At 42.9% G+C, this 23,549-nt stretch overlaps 1 protein-coding gene across 1 annotated transcript in view; it reads right to left on the bottom strand.

The window, feature by feature from the left end:
- Positions 1-8,711: 8,711 nt before the first annotated feature.
- LOC137368742 (trans-2,3-enoyl-CoA reductase-like) overlaps positions 8,712-23,549 on the bottom strand; it is a 202,532-nt gene continuing 187,694 nt past the window's right edge. The window contains exons 9-12 of the mRNA XM_068028931.1: positions 10,319-10,376; positions 9,569-9,654; positions 8,949-8,994; positions 8,712-8,839 (exon numbers count right to left, since the gene is read on the bottom strand). Of these exons, the coding sequence (XP_067885032.1) occupies positions 8,712-8,839; positions 8,949-8,994; positions 9,569-9,654; positions 10,319-10,376 (318 nt within the window). The remainder of the gene's footprint in view (positions 8,840-8,948; positions 8,995-9,568; positions 9,655-10,318; positions 10,377-23,549) is intronic.

Below are 23,549 nucleotides of genomic sequence, written 5' to 3'. Positions count from 1 at the left end.
TCTCATCCCTTCTTCATCACTGGGGCCTGCTGATTTGGCGCCGGTGATCCCTGGGGTCTGGAGATCCAACATTGAACCTGGCCCAGGCCTGGTATAGTACTGGCAGTGGCCACCATTCCCAGTGGCACTGCTGATACTACTGAGTTGCTGGCCCTCAGATTGGCCAGCAGCTTTTGGAAGTGGGACCTCCGTCTTTAAAGGGATGCAGACCACGGCACCGGGAAGTTAATCGTCCGAACACTGTTAAATTGTGCCGGGGTGGGTGTGGGAGGGCTCCAAAGAGCTAAGGCGGGTTTCCCTTTACTTTTTGACCCGCATTGAGATGTCCGCCTGCTCCATTAAGTTCAGTTTGAAGTGTGTGCATGTGGCACGGATGACATTTTGGACAGTAAACATATCTATAGTGCCAAAAACACAAGTGTGCCTCAACTGAACTTAGTGACAAAGAATTATCTTAGCAATATCATTGTGGGGTAAAATTTGTAAAGCCAGTCATGTCCAGAGGGGCCTTAAATATGGGCACAAACTGGCTGAGTGCTGTGATTTTCTGCCATGTGCTGGCTGTGTACAAGGTCCTTTCAATGCCAGTGTTACAGCCGTGTGGTGAGATTTGAGTGGCTCCCACTGTTCAATTCCCACCTGATCACAGCAATTGTGTTTTTAATTGGGTTCAACTCTTTTTTTAAATTTGTTAAATAAACAGACAGTGCCAGGTTTTCTTGTAGATTTAAAACAGAAAGTCAATTATTTGTTGATCAGTGCGACTTATCCCGAAATTATCGCATCCACTCACTCATACATTCACACACACACACAGAAGCACACACACACACAGAAGCACACACACAAACAAGAAGAGACAAATAAAGAGGAAACGGGGTAAATGGGTTTATAAGTGGGTGGTTAAGGTAAACATATTAAAGTCTCTCGGAAGTCAAGTTCTCGGTTGCAGGCCTGAGGTGTTTGTAGATTTCGCTCCAGGTTGAAAGTTCAGTTGAAGACAGAGGATCATTTCTAATTCAATGCTTTATCAAATGTAGATGTAGAATTTGTTATATATTTGGTGCTTTATGCTGCCACCGTATAGAGTTTAGCCAGCGAAGTTCTTAGACTGTAATGTTCAAACATTAATCTTTATTGTATAGTAACTATATACACTTCACACTAGCCTGTGTCTTCACACTGTAACTGTTCTTGAGTCTCTCACACATGATCTCTTACTTCATCCTGGTGGGCAGTAATCTTTACATTCTCTCAAGATTAACCCGTTGATACGCTTGTACTACATCTCCGCCCAAGTCTTTATCCCAATATCTGTTTCCATACATACACTTTTTTATTTACATGCTACCCCATCTCCCCCCAAGTCTCTGACTTCACAGATTCAACCTATCAGGAGGTTTCACAACTCTCCCTGATCTTGTCGTTGTCAGATGTGGAAGATTGGTCATCCTTCTCTGAATCCTTGTTTCTTGACTTGGACGGCCTTCGTTGAGATTTGTAGCATTTGGTGCTTTTTGAATTTTCAGTTCATCATCTGAGTCGTCTAAAAGTATGGCCGATGATGTTTTTGATGTAAAGTAATAAGACTCCTTCTATTTCTTTGTATAGAACCCTCTTGAGTTCATTCTGGATAAGATCACTGATAATTCTCATCTTTCTGGAGGATTGCCCATTCTTGATTTTGTTCCAGTACCCATACCTTTTGCCCTTCTGACAATTTTGATAGGTTTCTTGTCCGGTATCTGCTGTTATAATTACGGGTCTGTTTGTTTCGTTACAACTTTTCCTTGTCTTGTAATTTCTGATAATCCTTGCTTTGCAATCCTGGAAGTAATGCTGGAAAATGCCTCTGGCAGATGCCGGCCACGGGCCTGGATGCTAGGAAGGCCCTGCCTGATATTGCCCGCCACTCGGCGATGGAAACCAAATTTGCATATGTTAAATAATTCATATGAACGAATAAATAACCTACCCACTCCTGCCATCCGTTCCAAAGCAATATTGGTGCCAGTGGCTGGCACTCTTGCGCCTTCAGATCCCCATCCGGAGATCCGAGGTGGAATACTGGTGGGGAGGGGGAGCAGGTAAGTTTTTAAGTGCGGGATGTGGGGGGAGCAGCTTTAGAGTCATGTCATTGGTGTAGGGGATGGTGGGAAGGGCTACAGTTTAAAGTTTATGAACTTTGTTGGGGGGAAGGTCAGGTGCACAAGTGGGTAGAGGGCCAGGAATTAAATCTATGTTTGTTGGGGGGTGGGGGCAGTGGGAGAGAGGCAAGATCAATTAATTTTATTCTTTAACAACCATTCTCCTTTAAATATTTAAACAGAACAATAGATCTCAAAGCCCTTTAAAAATGGTGCCAGCACATGCTCAAAGGCAGCTGATGCCATTGCTGAGGACGGACCGCCCGACCTCTCCACATTATTGGTGGGGGGGGAGCGGGGCAGTCTGTTCGAACCATTTAAATGAACCACAGTGTTTAATATCGCACTGGCTCTGCAACATGCGGTCTGTGTGGGTGGACTGCCATTGTTCTGCACCTGAAATGTCAAATGCAGCCCACTATCTTGCTATTATATCATCAGCTACAGCAGCAATTAAATATAATAATGTATGCACTTGATCTGTTTCAGACTTGTTGTCCAATTTTGATGCAATTCTATATCTGAGGAACCTTTTCCTCCATACTTTCCAGTTTTGAGTCTGATTGGATCCCTCATGAGTTTTGAAACTCTCTGGCACTCCCAAAATTTGATCAATTTTTAAAAAATGTTACAGACCTTTTAAGAAACTTTGTTTGCAGGCTAGCTTGCTTTGATGGAGTGTAACAGGTGCTTGACAGTGTTCTCTTTTTCCCCCTCTTTCAGCACTTTGCTGTATTTGTTGACACAGCTGTTCAATAGGCAGTTCAAAGCTTTTCCCCTATGCTTTTTCTTTTGCTCGGGTTTATTTATCTTCTTCACACTTGACTGGTTTAATTTTTTTTTCTCTCAGCCTAGCAGCGTTAATGGAGACTTTGCTGTGTACGGGGGTTTCCTGCGCCTTTTTTTCTCTTCACTATTGGACTTTTGTTTTAGTTTGTTTGCTTTTCAAGAACTGGACTGTGTACAGTTCTGGTCACCACACTATAAAAAGGATGTGACTGCATTAGAGCCATAGAGTCATACAGCACAGAAACAGGCCCTTCGGCCCATCGTGTCTGTGCTGGCCATCAAGCACTGACCTATTCTAATCCCATTTTCCAGCACTTGGCCTGTAGCCTTGTATGCTATGGCGTTTCAAGTGTTCATCTAAATACTTCTTAAATGTTGTGATGGTTCCTGCCTCTATCATCTCTTCAGGCAGTGTGCTCCAGATTCCAATCACCCTCTGGGTGAAAAAAATTTTCCTCAAATCCCCTCTAAACCTCCTGCTCCTTACCTTAAATCTATGCCTCCTGGTTATTGACCCCTCTGCTAAGGAAAAATGTTTCTTCCTATCTAATCTATCAATGCCCCTCATAATATTGTATACCTCAATCATGTCCCCCCTCAGCCTTCTCTGCTCTAAGGAAAACAACCCAAGCCTTTTCAGTATCTCTTCAGAGCTGAAATTCTCCAGCCCAGGCAACACCCTGGTGAATCTCCTCTGCACCCTCTCCAATGCAATCACATCCTTCCTATAGTGTGGTGCCCAGAACTGTACACAGTACTCCAGCTGTGGCCTAACTAGCATTTTACACAGCTCCATCATAACCTCCCTGTTCTTATATTCTATGCCTCGGCTAATAAAAGCAAGTATCCCATATGCATTCCTAACCACCTTATCTACCTGTGCTGCTGCTTTCAGTGATCTATGGACAAGTTCACCAAGGTCCCTCTGACTCTCTGTACTTCCTAGGGTCCTACCATCCATTGTATATTCCCTTGCCTTGTTAGTGCTCCCAAAATGCTCATGCCGTCATTCGGGTGCCATATTGGTGCCGATGGCCGGCACTTCTGTGCCTTCGGATCTCCGTCAGGTGATCTAAGGTGGAACACTGATGGGGAGGGGGTCAGCCGGTAAGTTTCTTAGTGCAAGAGTGGGGTAAAACTAATTTCATTGGTCTAGGGGATGGTGAGAAGGGTAAAGTTTAAAGTTGATGGACTTCATGGGGTGGGGAAGGGTAGGGAGCTCAAGGTAATTTTCTGGGGGAGGGGGAGGGAAGTGGGCAGGTTTTTATTTCCATGGTTCTTGGGCAGGTGGGAGAGGGTCAGGATAAAATTATTTCATTTTTTACAAACACTGTATCTTTAAAAATTTAACTTAAATGGAAGGCTTGAAGCCCTTTAAAAATGGCATTGACGCCTGTGCAGTGGCACCATATGCCATTGCCAGGGACGGACCGCCTACCTCCTCCATGTCATCGGAGGCTGGCGCTGGGGGGGGGGGGCGCTTCGCCCCAGCCATTTAAATGAGCCGTCACGCTGAATATCACAGCAGTTCCATGACGTGCGGTCTGCGCAGGCGGACCGCCATTTTTGAAGCTCACTGCCAATCTCAGCGGCAAGCTTATAAAGTCCAGCCCAATGGGTGTAACTTACCTGCTGCAATCCCACTCCCTTCCTGATATGTCCCAAAATTAACCTGCTCTTTTGAGCAGCATAGCAGAACACCTGCAGATAGGAAGTGGATTCCAGTTTTAAATTTGCCAATTAGGTCCAATGATATCATCAAGACCCAATCCGCAATTTCAACCTGAAACCTGATCGGGGAAAAGTGTTAGCTCCTTGTTATGGAAAATCTGTTGGGAGGTGGACCCGGAGCCGGAAGAAGCCCAGAAGGTGAGTTTAAAAGCTATTTTTTCAGATTTTCTTGAACAGGGTTATCTACCTCTCTTATCAAGCAAGACATTTCCCACCCCACCCAGCCAATTCCTGACAGATCTATCGCCCCCTGATTGCTGATAGAACCCTCTCCCCTGATTTCTGACAGACTCCCTCCCCCAATTGCTGACTGAATGTCCCCTACTTCCGATCTTGGCCCCATTTGCTGGTGCTGCCTCCTGTTGGGCAGGCTGTTGATCTGGCTGGATAGGAAAATGGAGCATTTTATTTATTTATATCTCTGCCATTAAGATCAGTGAGGTCTCCATGTGCTTGGCCTTGCTTGGTTCATCAGCTGATTACAGCCTCCCCGTCAACATCAGACCCATGTGTTATTATTGCTACAATAACTTTTGGTTCCGTTTTCAATTTTGACCCACAGAGCACATTGGTCAAACGCCCATTTTTCTGGCAAAGAGATTTCGAGATTCCATCCTCATTTAAATATTGTAGCTGAACTGCAGGATGCGAAACAGGTGTCCTGGAGCAGCTTGCCAATTGAGGCCTCAAGGTTGAGCTGGGATAGGTGGCAGCAAGGTAGGATGCAGGAATTGGCGATAGGGGTCGGGGGAGGGTCACGATTGCAGAGTATTGATTCCTGAGGCTCTAACAGTCCGAATTATTTTAGTGGACCTCATTAGCGAGCCTCTTCAGTTCCAATGCCCATTGTTCTGACATAAATCAGCAATCAGGGACTCAGTTACATCATCAAACCCTGATCTCCATATTATAAGAGGCCTATTTTCTTAAACTTTGGGCACCCAGAAGTAGGTCCCATTTAAAATGGATCTGGCCACATTGCTGCCATTACTCAGGTGGTAAAACTACCAATCCCATTTTGAGGTGGTTATTGGAACAGCAGGTGAAAGCAGTTAATCTACAGGCCTTTGTGTGCAAGTGAAGCAATGGTAATTTTATGCTGTGTGTTTGTATGTAAAGAGTTATTTCCAATCACTCTACTGGAAACACATCATCCTTCTAAGGAGCTTGATCCCAGACATTTTGGCCTTTCCATCAAAAGACAAAGAGCTGTAGCTACATATGTGATGGATTGAAATTGCCCTTCTTAATATTAGTAGTGAACCTGTCACTATATTTGTGGGAAATTGCTGCAGGTGAAATTCGTCTCAGGCAATAGTGCTAAATGGGCATTCCAATTTACGCCCAGCCTTATATTCTTTTCAATTGACTTCAAGACTCCATTGTTTTAATAAAAGTGGTATCCAGTTAAAAATAGACGTATTTGTAACTGAGATATAGAGAAAAAAAGTATTTGCACTTACGTAGCATTATTCTGTTCCTAAGGAACTCCCAGGGCACTACACGCCGAATGAATTCCATTTGAAATGCAGGCCAGAATTTTTTGTTGGGCAGGAGGCCACCCCCACTGGCCAAAAAGTCGGTGGCGTGCCTTCCTCCACCGGGGTTGAAGAGCCAGGCTGGGATTTTTCGTTCCCTAGGCCCTTAATTGGTCTTGGGCGGGATGTCCACCTCCTTAAGGCAGGAAGTCTCGCCTAATGGAGCTGGCAGCTCTTAGTCCCAGCAGTGCCACTCCGTGGCAAGCGAGATGAAGGATGGCTCTGGAAGACAGGTAGGTTTTTAGGGCCTCGCTGGGAACAATCAGCCGGGCCCCGGTGAGGCAAGGGGGGTCAGTTAGAGGGGCAGGAGGAGTGTTGTGCGTTGGGGGCAGTCGGGGCTTTAGGGACAGCCCTCCATGGGGCACAGGGTACCTGATCAGGCGGGCCCCACCCCAGCCCGCAAAAAGGCCACCTGGTATTACCAGGCAGGGTTCTTGGGGCCTTTGCCGTCCGGCCACCGAGGGTAAAATAGCCGTGGCGGTGGTATGAGGCCCTTAAGTGCTAGCTAATTGGCCACTTAAGGGCCTTGATTGGCATGGGGCAGGCAAGCCGTTTCTCTCCACCGCTGCCTGCATAAAATTGCAGCGGGGTGGGAGGGGGTCGGGAATGGCCTCCCCCCCACACCCCACTCAATTTTATGCGCCCCCCCCCCCCCCCCCACCCCTCCCCGCTACCAGCCTTCTCGTTTGGAGGCCGTAAAATTCCGGCTGTAGGCACTGCTGTTATGTAGACAAAGATGGCGGACAATTTGTGCACAGCAAGATCTCATGACCATTTAATTTGTTTTAATGGTGTTGGCTGAGGGATTTATGTTGTCCAGGACTGCAGAAGAGCTTCTCTGCTTTTCAAATAGTGCTATGGGATGTTGTACGTGTACCTGTGAGAGCAGAGTAGGCCTTGGTTTAACGTCTCATCTGAAAGACAGCATATCTTTTTTATTCTTTCATGGGATGTGGGCATCACAGGCAAGGCCAACTTTTGTTGCCTAGTATCAAACAGCATGATTTCAACTCATTAAAGAGTTAAAGTATTCAAATAAACAGAGAAAGACAAAGTATCAGCAATAACATATTTTATTTTTTTGAATCTAAAAATAAGAATGATTCTCTGTAGGGACATGTTGCTCCAAGAGCTGGAAGGGAGGATTTTCTGCTACTGCGCTCGCTGGCCCATAATTTTCCATCCTATAAAATAATGGACGATAGATCCCAGGTTGTCAAACAGAATTCTCGACAACCACCAGCCTAGTTCTATTTGAAGATTCTGTTGTACAGAAATGTAATAATTTCCAGAAAGAAAGGAAGACCTTAAGCTAGAAATTGCTGAAATAGCGCAGTGAGCAGCATTAATTGGACTTTTTAACCTCACGCTTCAGATCGCATTATGTTTGCACTACAAATTACTGGAACTATGAATTGACAATAGCACATAATGGCAATAGGCCAGAATTTGGAGCCAAAGTAATGGTGAATTTAATGCCTCTCACTGTGATTAATAACTTGGATTTTGCACTACTATTCACCTCGCTGACAGCTTCTCACTAAGTTTTTGCAGGCTTTAGAGTGCAGACTTGCTTTAATCTGACATCTGCTCCTGCACTGCACCCCCACAGGAGGGATGTGCAGAGTAAGAAATAGTGCAGCTCTTCAGCCAATCAGATTGAAAAATCGTCACTGTGAAATACAGAGCCTAAACCAGAAAATCTAAACAAAGAAGTATAAATTAGATTTAAATCATGTACAGAAATGGGAATATAAATGGGAAAGGACAGACGGGATTAAGAGAGAGAGAAACAGACAGACAGACAGAAGAAGTAAAATAATTGTTCTCTGTTTTAATTTTCTGATTCTCCAACACTAATCAATTTCTAAAGGAATAAGACTTCACACTTGTAAAATTATTTTTTTTTCAGGCCCAGTAAGGTTGTTTGGCAGTAATTATCAATTATCACACTGTTAAAGATTAGGTTACTTCTGAATGCACCAGCCCTAACTTTTTCTTCAGTGGGGAACTACTGGGTAAGTACTCTAAGTTCATACTATTGCATTGATTTTGATGCCATGTCTATCGATGAGGATTGTTATGCCCTGTGGAGGAGCAGGGTATCTTTGACGGATGCCTGAAGTAGCTATTTTCTCCATAATAGTAGTGAGCGCTGATAACCTCACCATTATTCTCCACGCAAAATCCGGGCCAATGTGTAAATCTCCAGCAATTTATGGTGAGGAAGAGCTACCCTGTAAATTGCAAAATTCTACAAGTTCCTGGATCATTTGTGCTGCTCTGTCATTATATTCGCAATAACGGCAGCTTCCTCAACTTCCTCATGAGTTTCATGAAGTTACTGCATTTTCACAATTTAAACTGTTGCTTTTTCCAGCAATTTCTGGCCCCTCTTGTACTTATTTCCCATTTTTATTTTCATTTAAGTCAATCAGGAGAGATATAAAATAGGCACCTGTTTTAACTATCGCGCAAAGTCACCTACACCACCGACTTCAGGAGTTTACAATATGAATGGGATCATAGCTGTTCTGTAGCTGGGATAATTTTTAAAATCTTTCTGATATTTGCAATGCTTCCTTTTAGCCCAGAAAATCAGCTGGAGAGATACCATCAGAGCAAAGACAGCAACTAAAAAGAAAACAAAGTAATTGATTATTGACACATATGCAAATCTTTTCTGCGTTAAAATGCCTTATAATCCATTAGCACTATAAGTGAATAGTTTTTTTTGCTATACCTGGAAGTGTTTGGGTCATAACAGTGAAACTAACCCAGGTTCCCATCTGCAACAAGTAAGAGAGCATAATTAACTTACGTTATAAAGCAGCACAGGTCTGACCTACAGATACCAATGCTTTCCAAACTTTTCCAGAATAAGCATACAAATTCCTCTGCTGCCTCAACTGGTAAAAAAAACAGATATATGGTCTTTCTACTTCCTGCCCAAGGCAGATTTTGGCGGTGCAAGGTGTGGGAATTTGCTGGTTACACCTTCTCACACTTGCCCTGTTCAAATGCTGGACATGGTACCATTTGATCGGACTTGGGATCCGGCATTCAAAATTGGGTGGAAGGAAAATCAGAGCTTCAAGGGAAAAAGAGGCTGAACAACAGCTTACAGGGAGGTTTGTCTTTGATCCAGGTACCAGTGATTCTGTTTCTGCCACTTTTTGGTGTTTTATGCTTCGACAGATTAATTTTGCAGGGTAACGAGAATACTTTTTTTAGCTGTACATTTAACCATCTCTAATATTGTGATAGTAGGCTATATGGGTTTGGCGTGTATTATTATTCAAATCAGTCCACAGCAGTCAGCCAAATGATTTAATAAAATAAAATGATAAAATAGTTCATTACCTCATATGTGTAGTTGGGGCAGGAGACCAATTTGAAAAGCCACGTGAAGGGATTATATGTGGGCCTTACAAAATGAGTCTCAGTACCTCAAGAAAACAAAATACAGATATTAAGGTACTTGACACTAAATAACTTGTATCTACATAGTGCCTTTTCAGTCTGAAAGCTCTTTACACCAATGCATCCACTTTTCGGATGTGTAGTCACCGTTGCAATGTAGCAAACATTGCAGCCATTATGTGTTATGTATACAGGAAGATCCCACAGCCATGAAATATTGATCAGATAATTGGTTTTAATGATGTTGATTGAGGGATAAATACAGTCAGGACCTCATGTGGACTGCTGTTCTTCAAAATAGTGCCATGGAATCTTTTACATCCACCTGAGAGGGCAGACGGGGCTTCAGTTTAATGTTGTGTCTGAAATAAAGAACCTTTAACAGTGCAGCATTCTTGCAGTACTACAATGGAGTGTCAGCCTGGATTATGTGCTCAAATCTTTGGAGTATGACTTGGACCCACAACCTTTTGACTCAGAGCTCAGAGGCAAGATTGCCATCACCAAACCATGTTGCGCATACCCTGGCTTAAAATTCAAGCTCATTTGTAAATCATTTGATTCCAATCAGACAGAACTTCAGATCTGCTAAGCCTTACAGTGAATAAAGTGAAAAGACAAAATTTGTTGCTATTGTTAAGTCATTACAAGTTAGTACAGTGTAATAGCAGGCAATGGCAATGTACTTACCTGGTTTATGTACCTGAACTAAGGCAACATTGGTAAAATAACTTCCAGCTCCACAGATCTAAAGGGAAGGGTAAAATTATTATTCGGTTTGAATAACTCATCAGTTAATAAATAAAGCCATGTACAATGCATTTGTGGAATTAAGCACCTTAATTCAGAAGGTGCAATTCGGCTGTGAGTTGAATTGAGAATTTGTCTTGGTCAGTACCAAGATCTGATAAATAGCTCTGTTCAAGACTTCTGGGATACCTTTCCCATGAGTTATGATCTGTTTCAAAGGCAGAGATATTTATCGTTCATTATCGTTGGCTTTGACCATAGCTTTTTCTTTTAAACAAATAATATACTTAAGTAAATGTCCAATCCAAGATTTTATGCATTCTGCATAATGACAAAAGGAGTTTGCAGTGAAGCAAATTAATGATCTAATACTGTGCCTTTGACTTGCCCAGTTTGCTATGATACATTTCTTCTGGAATCCATGCCAAAAGAAGGAATCACAAATGTTCATTTTGTTTCTTTAATATGCTATATCAAAGCCTGCACATATCATGCACAATAATACTTTCACCTCTATGCAGGTACCAAATCCCCAATTCTATAGCAACTGACCTGGTGGAAACAGGGGCCAATTTGGATCAGACCACCCACCCAATTTTACACTCCACTGTAGTCACCTTGCCAAAATCCATTTGTACAAGAGTAGTAATATTGAGATTGAATGCTGGAAAACCAATCATTTGAGGTGGTCAAAATATTGCATGAAACAAGGAACAAAACTTAGTCCAAGCCCACAAATTTTATTTCTCTTCCTTGCATCAAAGCAGTTTTTCAATGTAAAGAAGCAGCAAACTTTACACTGAGATTATCAGTTATTCCCCCCAAAGATTTGTTTCATTAATTGTTATTTTGGATTAGGCAGGTTCTTCATGATTTCTTTTTAATTAATTTTATCGATTAAAAGAAATGAATAGGCTGAGACTCTCCAGATTTTGTTCTTTTTTCATTTTTTATATTGAACCAATCAAAGGAAATATATTTTTGGTTTAAATAAATATAATTTTATTATGGCCCGCCCAGTAGGAAGAATCCTATATTAATATTCCATGAAATACACATAGAACTTGCTAACCTGCCCAACATAGGCCATTTCACAGCAGTAGCCACTTTGGAAGGGTTGAATTGCTTTTTTATTCATTCTCTCCCTCTTCATTATGGAGAGATTCTGCTCAAGTTGCAGCTTGTCGGCAATCAGGTGAGTCATCATCACAGCAAGCGTATCAGCTTGCCGCCAGAGTGGCTGAATTAAAATTGTACTTCAATGGGCCCCTGGTCCCAGGAACCCATTACAGTAGTGAATAAAATATCTTCAAACCAGCAAGTGGCAACAAACATTATTCAAAATACTTTTTAAATTAGATTTAACCCTGGTTGATTTCTTAAATTTAGAACAAAATGAATTTCATAAACTGAGTTTCAATGCACTTCTTTGATTAAAATTCAGGTCAAAAGCTTTCCTTCTCAAGAATGTTTTAATAAAACTTAATTATTTTGGGAACTTTCACAGTGTAATGAATTGAAATCGGGATGTGGGATCTTAGTAACAGATGTGTGAATTCATTTTTACAAAATTCCTTTATTCAGTATTTTAGAAGATGTTGACCATTCATGTCTGAAGTAAAGTACCAAACAAGGGAACTCCAGCTGACTAAATTACTGCAATCATAATAAGGAAGAATTGAAATCCACAACTTTCCTAACACTATCTAAATTATATTTTCCTGTTCTCCTAACTGCTCCTTGTTTCACGCCACACTCCCCACTTAAGAGAGTCGACATGACAATATTTAGTGCCAATCAGTAGGAAATGCACAAGAATAGCAAGGAGGGATTGGCAGAATAGAACTCTTGTCATCCAATTTACCCTCTCTCTTTTGCTGTGGAAATGCATTTCGGGTGTTGCTTTGATTAGAGAAGAATTGGAAGTCTATACTCAAAGGAATGCAAGCTGAGTCTATGCAACTGGTATCATAATTTAACTCTCTCAGCACCGGTATCATGCTGGTGAATCTGCACTGCACCCCCTCCAAAGTCAATATATACATCCTGAGGCGCCATGCCCAGAACTGAATGCAGTACTCCAGTTGTGGTCCAACCAGAGTTTCACACAACTGCCTCATAACTTTCACCTCACTTCTTTTTAGTGATTTCTGCGCATGGACACTTAATTTTACCTGCCCCTCCACAGTTACTAATTTCTCACCCTTTAGGAAATATGTTAATCTTTCCTTCTTAGGTCCAAACTGGGTGACTTCATACTTCCCCACAGCATACTCCATCTGCCACAGTTTTACCCTTTTACTTAATTTATCCATGTCCCTTTGCAACTTTCTGCTCCTATCTACACTACTGACTGTACCACCTAACTTAGTGCCATCAGCAAACTTGGATACAGAGCTCCCTAATCTTTCATCAAAGTCATTGGTGAAGATATTATGGGAAGGCGGTGGCGTATTAACACTGGACTAGTAACCTAAAAACCCAGAGTATTGATCTGGAGACATGGGTTTGAATCCCACCACAGCAGAAGGTGGAATTTGAATTTAATTAATAAATCTGGAATTAAAAAGCTAGTCTAATGATGGCCATGAAACCATTGTCGATTGTTGTAAAAACCCATCTGGTTCACTAATGTCCTTTAGGAAAGGAAATCTGCTGTCCTTACCTGGTCTGGCCGACAAGTGACTCCAGACCCACTGCAATGTGGTTAACTCTTACATGCCCTCTGAAATGGCCTAGCAAGCCACTCAGTTGTACCTAACTGCTACGAAGTCAATACAAAGGAATGAAACCAGACGGACCACCCGGCATCGACCTAGGCACCGGAAATGACAACGGCAAACCCAGCCCTGTCGACCCTGCAAAGTCCTCCTTACTAACATCTGGGGGCTTGTGCCAAAGTTGGGAGAGCTGTCCCAAGGACTAGTCAAGCAACAGCCTGACATAGTCATAGTCACGGAATCATACCTGACAGACAATGTCCCAGAAACTGCAATCACTATCCCTAGGTATGCCCTGTCCCACCAGCAGGACAGACCCAGCAGAGGTGGCGGGACAGTGGTCTACAGAGGGAGGGAGGGAGTTGCCCTGGGAGTCCTCAACATCGACTCCGGACCCCATGAAGTCTCATGGCATCAGGTCAAACATGGGCAAGGTAAACGCCTACTGATTACCACCTACCGCCCTCCCTCAGCTGATGAGTCAGTACTCCCCCATGTTGAACACCACACTTGGAAGAAGCACTGAGGGTGGCAAGGGCACAAAATGTACTCTGGGTGGGGGACTTCAATGTCCATCACCAAGAGTGGCTCAGTAGCACCACTACTGACCGAGATGGCCGAGTCCTAAAGGACATAGCTGCTAGATGAGTCTGCAGCAGGTGGTGGGGCAACCAACAAGGGAAAAACATACTTGCCCTTGTTCTCACCAATCTGCCTGCCGCAGATGCTTTTGTCCATGACTGTATTGATAGGAGTGACCACCGCACAGTCTTTATGGAGACGAAGTCCCGCCTTCATATTGAGGATACTGTCCATCGTGTTGTGTGGCATTATCACCGTGCTAAATGGGATAGATTTCAAACAAATCTAGCAATGCAAAACTGGGCATCCATGAGGCGCTGTGGGCCTTCAGCAGCAGCAGAATTGTACTCAAACACACAATCTGTAACCTCATGGCCCGGCATATCCCCCACTCTACCATTGCCATCAAGCCAGGAGACCAACCCTGGTTCAATGAAGAGTTCAGGAGGGCATGCCAGGAGCAGTACCAGGCATACCTCAAAATGAGGTGTCAACCTGGTGAAGCTACAACACAGGACTACTTGCATGCCAAACTGCACAAAAAGTATGCAATAGACAGAGCTAAGCAATCCCATAACCAACGGATCAGATTTAACCTCTGTCGTCCTGCTACATCCAGCCATGAATGGTGGTGGACAATTAAACAACTAACTGGAGGAGGTGGCTCCACAAATATCCCCATTCTCAATGATGGGGGAGCCCAGCACATCAGTGTGAAAGATAAGGCGGAAGCATTTGCAACAATCTTCAGCCAGAAGTGCCGAGTTGATGATCCATCTCAGCCCCCTCCTGAAGTCCCCAGCATTACAGATGCCAGACTTCAGCCAGTTCGATTCACTCTGTATGATATCAAGAAACGACTGAAGGCACTGGATACTGCAAAAGCTATGGGTCCTGACAATATTCCGGCAATAGTACTGAAGACCTGTGCTCCGGAACTTGCCACACTCCTAGCCAAGCTGTTCCAGTACAGCTACATCACTGGCACCTGCCCGGCAATGTGGAAAATTGCCCAGGTATGTCCTGTACACAAAAAGAAGGACAAGTCCAACCCGACCAATTACCACCCCATCAGTCTACTCTCAATCATCAGCAAAGTGGTGGAAGGTGTCATCAACAGTGCCATCAAGCAGCACTTGCTTAGCAATAACCTATTCAGTGATACTCAGTTTGGGTTCCGACAGGGCGACTCAGCCCCTGACCTCATTACAGCCTTGGTTCAAACGTGGACAAAAGAGCTGAACTCAAGAGGTGAGGTGAGAGTGATTGCCCTTGACATCAAGGCAGCATTTGACCAAGTATGGCATCAAGGAGCCCTAGCAAAACTGAGGTCAATGGGAATCAGGGAGAAAACCCTTTGCTGGTTAGAGTCATACCTAGCGCAAAGGAAGATGGCTGCGGTTGTTAGAGGTCAATCATTTGAGCTCCAGGACATCACTGCAGGAGTTCCTCAGGGTAGTGTCCTAGGCCCAACCATCTTCAGCTGCTTCATCGATGACCTTCCTTCAATCATAAGGTCAGAAGTGGAGATGTTCGCTGATGATTGAACAAAGTTCAGCACCATTCGCGAGTCCTCAAATACTGAAGCAGTCCGTGTAGAAATGCAGCAAGACCTGGACAATATCCAGGCTTGGGCTGATAAGTGGCAAGTAACATTCACGCCACACATGTGCCAGGCAATGACCATCTCCAACAAGAGAGAATCTAACCATCTCCCCTTGACATTCAATGGCGTTACCATCGCTGAATCCCCACTGTCAACATCCTCGGGGCTACCATTGACCAGAAACTGTACTGGAGTAGCTATATAAATACAGTGGCTACAAGAGTACGTCAGAGACTAGGAATCCTGCGACGAGTAACTCACTTCATGACTCCCCAAAGCCTGTCCACCATCTATAAGGCACAAGTCAGGAGTGTGATGGAATACTCTCCACTTGCCTGGATGGGTGCAGCTCCGACAACACTCAAGAAGCTCGATACCATCCAGGACAAAGCAGCCCACTTGATTGGCACACCATCCACAAATATTCACCCCCTCCACCACCGACGCACAGTGGCAGCAGTGTGTACCATCTACAAGATGCACTGCAGCAATGCACCAAGGCTCCTGAGACAGTACCTTCCAAACCCGCGACTTCGACCACTACAAAGGACAAGAGCAGCAGATGCATAGGAACATCACCACCTGCAGGTTCCCCTCCAAGTCACACACCATCCTGACTTGGAACTATATCGCCGTTCCTTCACTGTCGCTGGGTCAAAATCCTGGAACTCCCTTCCTAATAGCACTGTGGGTGTACCTACCCCACATGGACTGCAGGAGTTCAAGAAGGCAGCTCACCACCACCTTCTCAAGGGCAATATGGGTTGGGCAATAAATGCTGGCATAGCCAGTGATGCCCACTTCCCATGAATGAATAAAAAAAAATTGAAAAGTTGAGGATGCAGTTCAGGTGCTTGGTGGGCATCACTAGTTATATCCTGTCAATGGGAGTACATACCCATTATCCCGATTTGTCTCCTACTCCCTTACCAATTTCCTACCCATGTCAATAGGTTGCTTCTAATTCCATGTGCTTTCTCTTTTGTAAACAGAATTTTGTAGCGTTGGGAGTACAATGGGCTAAATTTTACAGACACCCCGACACCGGAGGTCATGGCGGGGTGGCCCAAAAATGCCTCCGGCAGAGGCCCACCACGGGCTTCGACACTGGGAAGGCCCGGCCTAATATTGCCAGCAGTGGCGAGGCCTTGTGGCCACCCCCTGCCGCTCAGCGATGGGAGCAAAATTTTAAATATTTAAATACATTTTAATTAACGAATATATTACTTTCCCACTCCTGCCGTCCATCCCGAAGCAATAGTGAAGCTGGTGGCTGGCACTCCCATGCCTTCGGGTCCATGTCCAGGGATCCGAGGCGGAACACTGGTGGGGATGGGGGAGCAGGTAAGGTTTTCAGTGCAGGAGGTGGGGGAGCGGCGTCAGAGTCCTTTCATTGGTGTAGGGGATGGTGGGAAGGGATAAAGTTTAAAGTTTATGAACTTTGGGGGGGAATGCCAGGTGCACAAGGTATGTGTTTTGGGAGGAGAGGGCAGGTACTTAATTTAATGGTTATTAGGGAGGTGGGAGAGTGTCAAGATCAATTTATTAAATTTTTTAAGATCAGTACAGCTTTAAATATTTAGATTGCAATGGAGGGCTGGAAGCCCTTTAAAAATAGCGTCAGCACCTGCGCAAAGGCAGCTGACTCCATTGCCGGGGACGGACCGCCCACACCCTCCACAGCATCAGGGTGGGCAGTCTGCATTGGTCATTTAAATGAGCCGCCGCACGGCCAACTACCATTGTTTACATCCGCCGCTAATTTCGTTAGCGGGAATGTAAAATGCAGTTCAATGTCAAAGATGACGGAAAAGTAGGAGGTTTGATAAAGAATGAGGATAACAACTGTAAAATATTTCAGGAAGAGATATGTAGTTTAGAAAAATGGATAAACAAGTTACAGATGCAAGCTAATGTCACAAAATGTGATGTAATACAATGAGGAGGTAAAGCAAGGAATAGGAGAATACACTTAATAGAAAGGAACTGAAGGATGTGGAGAAACAGAGTGATCAAGAGATTCAAGTATATAAATCCCTAAAGAATAGAGTGTAAATAGGTGCATCTTTGCTGCAGCAGTTAGTGTTATGTCGCGCACAGAAGATTCATCAGCGGATTGACCACCGAGACAGACTAAGCAACCGGCATTATCATGTACTATTGCTTAGTGGTGTAATAAAGGTGTACCATGTCTAGTGGAACAGTATCCAAGTTGTTGTGTGCCATTTATACCCAGAGTAAAGGTTAGAACCTTTAGACCAGAGAGAGGGTCTTACAGTTCGTAAAGAACAAATGGAAATAAGTAAATCGCTAATAATGGGTGCATTATTGTTTCTGCAATTTGCTCATTTTACGCAGTTAACAGTAAAACCAAAAATCAAACGTACCCAGCATGTTTTAAACAAACAAGCATGATGTACAATGCCTGAAGTCCCCACTTAGCAACTGCCTGTACAATATGATGAATCTCATTGCTGATGTAGTCGCACTTTAACAAAGTGCAAACGGCTGCTTGAAGACCCGGATTTGCCTGAAATCAGCAGAGCTTTTTAAATCAGTAAATACATGGGAATTATTGAGGTATGAATATTTCACTAAGCTGCCCAATGCTTCTGTAATTGACTCCAGTGCTAGTGGTTAGTGCCATTTGCCTGATATAGGTGGCTGCCTGTGCTAAGCATGGATGGTGTAAGTAGTGGGGACAGTAATGCTAAATTTGTAGAAAATATTAATCAGACCACAGTGAGAGTGCTGTGTGCAGTTTTGGACACCTCATTACAGGAAGCACATTAAAGCTATAGTGAGCATACAAGATCAATTCATCAAGATTATGCCAGAAATAGGAAACTGCTGTTATGAGGAGAAACTTAATGTATTTGGACTCTTTCTGCTGAAACAGAAAAGATTAAGAGGAGATCTAATAAAGGTGTTTTAAATTAGAACAGGGGTTTGACAAAGTGAATAGGGAAATACTTTCTTTTGGTAGGGGAGTCAGTTACGACTAGTAATCAATTTAAAATTGTGAAATGAGGAGAAACAACAGAGAAATTTCTTTACACAGAGTGTTGTTGGAGCATGGAATGGCCACAGACCATTTCATCGTTGTAGGGAAGACTGGATAAATAATTTGAAGTTGAAGAAGGTACAGGACTGTGGAGCAAGAGGAAGGCAGTGGAATTAGTTTTGGATTGCTCTAGCATACAGCTGACACAGATCAGCTGGGTTGTAAACTTATATGGTTCCTTCTCATCTTTGACTGGCAGCTCCTTTGAATCAGCAATTGTACATGGGAAGCTTAGTGTATTAACACAAGCATTGGCACATTTTCATTAACTGAAATAACATGCCAACTGCACTCAAGTGACTTCCTAATTTATTTCACCCTTACTCAATGTTATGTGAATTTTGTGCTCTTTATGGGGAAATAGAACACTTTCCATTATCAGGACCCAAGCACTCCCAGGTCAGGCATAGTACAGTTAGATAAATTTTGGGGTAATTTTGTTTGAGGAAGATTGCTTTCTCATTCATCATTTATAACTAGGATCTACAATGTTTATATTTTAATTAATCCTTAACAATTTTCTTTATTTTAATTTTTAAAGCAAAATACTCTCCCTCTCTTCCTATACATGCACAGAATACTATACAATATCTGCGGAGAATGGGTGCCTGCTGATTGTGCTTGCAGTATATGATCCTTCAAGCAGTAATTGCTTTTGAAAATGAAGGACATGTCCGTCTGTTTTCATTCATTTTAAAGTTCAAGGGGTAAAACTTTTCAATACCAACAGCACAAGATGAGCTGAAAGCAATTTGACAACCCCCTTTCTATACCGGGGGCCATGTAAAATGGGTTGAAATGTAAAGAGGGATGGTAATTCGCTATCATCCAGTTTGTGTTCCTGCCATTGACCGATTTCACCCTGTGATTTTCTTTAAAAAAATCAAAATAAAAACTTAATAAGTACAATGATCAAACTTAATAACTGTAATATATGCCACAATTGTGTACCATAGCACAACTTTTATATTAATCCATGTTTATCCAGTATAATCATTTTTTAAATAAATATTTTTTCCTAAAATTAGTGCATAAATATTTGCCTCTGAGGTAATGAACCAATTTAACATAAGACTGAGAGTCAGCAGCATGTGTCAACTAATAATTGCTTCTGGGACCTGTCCAAATGCTTAGTTCATTAAAGATAGCAAATCATATTTTCTAGAACGTTGGAAATTAACCTTGTGCTTTCCAGCATGAATTCAGACCTGGATCTGTTATCAGCTTGTTGATCTAAACTTAATTTGATCTCCCTTGGCATTTTCATAACATCTTAAAGTAGTCAGTGGGTTGAGTATTACAATAGTGCAGCCTGCCAGTCGAATACAAGGTATGTTATTATTGATGGAGACTGGGGGAAGGGACTTGATTCCATCCATTCATACAATCTCGAGTTGAATCTTCTGAAATAAAATTTTTAAGTGTATGATCAGGGCTTCCCTCAGAGCTCAGCTAGCTGAAGTAGTGAGTAACTGAGCTATAGATCAGAAAGGCCTGTGTTGAGATAGCTGATCCTGTTTCCAAAAATTGGCCTCAACACCTTTGACTAAGAGAGGGGAAAATCTGCTGGTCTGATTGTTACCCAGGTCATTTGTGAAAGGGTTTGTTTGTGATCGTCAGTTTGAAGATAAGTTCAGGCTTGGTTGTGATGCTTCACAACGTAAAATAACTTGTCAGCAATATATTGGCTAGGCTCCGAAATGAAGAATGATCATTTGGGCTTGGCAAAAAAGGCCAGCTGCCAGTTTTTATTTATGTAAAATTTAAAAAAAAACTTTGGCACAATGATGGGATATCTGATTCTTGTGACAAAATAAAGTAGAAAAAGGGATGAGGTCCTGCAAGATGAATTTAAGGAGTTGGGGCTAAATTAAAAAGCAAGACCTCAAAGGTAGTAATCTCAGGATTACTTCCTGTGCCATGTGTTAGTGAGTATAGGAACGGGAGAATAGACCAGATGAATGCGTGGCTGGAGAAATGGTGCAGGAGGGAAGGATTTAGATTCCTGGGACATCAGGACCGGTTCTGGGGCCTGTACAAGCAGGACGGGTTACACCCAGGTAGGACCAGAACTGATGTCCTCACAGGGGTGTTTGCTAGTACTGTTTGGGAGGATTTAAACTGGAATGACAGGGGAATGGGAACCTGAGCGGGGAGACTGAGGAGGAGGAAACAAGGATAGAAACGAAAGAAAGGAAACAAAAAGGCAAAAGTGGAAGGCATAGAAATCAAGGGCAAGAAACAAATAGGGCCATAGTGTGAAATAATGCTAAGGTGACGAAGAATGTTAAAAAGACAAGCCTAAAGACATTGTGTCTCAATGCGCGGCGTATTCGCAATAAGGTAGGCGAATTAAACGCGTAAATAGATGTAAATGGATACAATATAGTTACGATTACGGAGAGATGGCTGCAAGGTGACCAAGGATGGGAACTGAACATCCAAGGGCCTTCAATATTTTGGATGGACAGGCAAAAAGGGAAAGGAGGTACAGTAGTATTGTTAGTAAAAGAGGAAATCAATACAATAGTGAGGAAGGATATTCGCTCAGAGAATCCTGATGTAGAATCTGTATGGGTGGAGCTAAGGAACACCAAGGGGCAGAAAACGTTGGTGGGGGCTGTATACAGACCCCCAAACAGCAATGATGATGTAGAGGATAGCATTAAATAGGAAATTAGAGACACATACAATAAGGGTGCAACTGTAATTATGGGTGACTTTAATCTGCATATAGATTGAGCAAACCAAATTAGCAATAATACTGTAGAGGAGGAATTCCTGGAGTGCCTACGTGATTTTTTTTTTTTGGACCAATGTGTTGAGGAACCAACTAGAGAACAGGCTATCCTAGACTGGGTATTGTGTAATGAGAAAGGATTAGTTAACAATCTTGTTTTGTGGAGTCCCTTGGGAAAGGGTGACCATAACATGATAGGATTCTTCATTAAGATGGAGAGTGAGAGAGTTGATTCCATGACTAGGGTCCTGAATCTAGATAGAGGAAACTATGAAGGTATGAGGTGTGAGTTGGGTATGATAGATTGGGGAATGTTACTTGAAGAGTCAACAGTGGATAAGCAATGGCTCACATTTAAAAAGCACTTGGATGAATTACAATAATTGTTCATTCCTGTCTGGTGCTAAAATAAAACAGGAAGGATGGCTCAACTGTGGCTTACAAAAGAAATTAGGGATAGTATTAGATCCAAGGAGGAGAAATATAAAATGGCCAGAACAAGCAGCAAACCTGAGGATTGGGAGAAGTTTAGAATTCAGCAAAGGAGAACAAAGGAATTGATTAAGAAGGAGACAATAGAGTATGAGAGTAAGCTTGCAGAGAACATAAAAGCTGACTGTAAAAGCTTCTATAGATATGTGAAGAGAAAAACGATTAGTGAAGACAAATGTGGGTCCCTTAGTCAGAAACGGGGGGATTTATAATGGGGACAAAGAAATGGCAGACCAATTAAATACATACTTTGGTTCTGTCTTCACAAAGGAGGACACAAATTACCTCCCAGAAATGTTGGGGAACATAGGGTTTAATGAGAAGGAGGAACTGTATGAAATCGGTATTAGTAGGGAAACGGTGTTAGGGAAATTGATGGGATTGAAGACTGATAAATCCCCAGGGCCTGATAATCTACATCCCAGAGTATTTAAGAAAGTGGCCCTAGAAATAGTAGATGCATTGCTGGTCATTTTTCAAAATTTTATAGACTCTGGAACAGTTCCAACGGATTGGAGGGTAGCTAATATAACCCCACTATTTAAAAAAGGAGGTAGAGAGAAAACATGGAATTATAGACTGGTTAGCCTGACATTAGTCATGAGGAAAATACTAGAGTCCATTATAAAAGATGTAACAGCAGAGCACTTGGAAAACAGTGAAAGGATCGGACAAGGTCAATATGGATTTATGAAAGAAAAGTCATGCTTGACAAATCTACTGGAATTTTTTGATGTAACTAGTAGAATAGATAAGGGAGAACCAGTGGATGTGGTGTATTTGGACTTTCAGAAGGCTTTCGATAAGGTTCCACATAAGAGGTTAGCACGCAAAATTAAAGCACATGGGATTGAGGGTAAGGTACTGACATGGATAGAGAACTGGTTGGCAAACAGGAAACAAAGAGTAGAAATAAACGGGTATTTTTCTGAGTGGCAGGCAGTGACTAGTGGGGTACCGCGGGGATCAGTGTTAGGACACCAGCTATTCAGAATATATATTAAAGATATAAATAAGGGACTTAAATGTAATATATCCAAGTTTGCAGATGACACAAAGCTGGGTGGAAGTGTGAGCTGTGAGGAGGATGCAGAGAAGCTCCAGTGTGATTTGGACAGGTTGAGTGAGTGGGCAAATACATGGCAGATGCAGTATAATGTGGATAAGTGTGAGGTTATCCACTTTGGTGGCAAAACAGAAAGGCAGATTATTATCTGAATAGCGATAGATTGGGAAAGGGGGAGGTGCAGCGAGACTTGGGTGTCCTTGTGCACCAGTCGCTGAAAGTAAGCATGCAGGTGCAGCAGGCAGTTAAGAAGGCAAATGGTATGTTGGCCTTCATAGCGAGAGGATTCAACTACAGGAGCAAGGATGTCTTGCTGCAATTATACAAGGCCTTGGTGAGACCACATGTGGAGTATTGTGTGCAGTTTTGGTCTCCTTATTTGAGGAAGGATGTTCTTGCTATGGAGGGAGTGCAGCAAAGGTTCACCAGACTGATTCCTGGGATGGCAGGACTGATGTATGAAGAGAGATTGGGTCGATTAGGCTTGCATTCGCTAGAGTTTAGAAGAATGGGAGGGGATCTCATAGAAACCTACAAAATTCTAAAAGGACTGAACAGATTAGATGCAGGAAGGATGTTCATGATGGTGGGGGTGTCCAGGACCAGGGTTCACAGTCTCAGGATAAGGCGTAAGCCATTTAGGACTGAGATGAGGAGGGATTTCTTCACCCAGAGAGTGGTGAACCTGTGGAGTTCTCTACCACGGAAAGCAGTTGAGGCCAAATCATTAAATATATTCAAGAAAGCGTTAGATACAGTTTTTAGGGCTAAAGGGATCAAGAGATACGGGGAGACTGAGAGTGGGAACGGGTACTGAGTTTGGATGATCAGCCATGATCGTATTGAATGGCGGTGCAGGCTCGAAGGGCCTACTCCTGCTCCTATTTTACTATGTTTCTAT

Source organism: Heterodontus francisci, chromosome 4 (genome assembly GCF_036365525.1).
Source record: "Heterodontus francisci isolate sHetFra1 chromosome 4, sHetFra1.hap1, whole genome shotgun sequence".
NCBI classification, from domain to species: Eukaryota; Metazoa; Chordata; class Chondrichthyes; order Heterodontiformes; family Heterodontidae; genus Heterodontus; species Heterodontus francisci.
The sequence above is the reverse complement of the archived record's forward strand: the minus strand, read 5'-3'. Positions and strand labels throughout refer to the sequence as shown.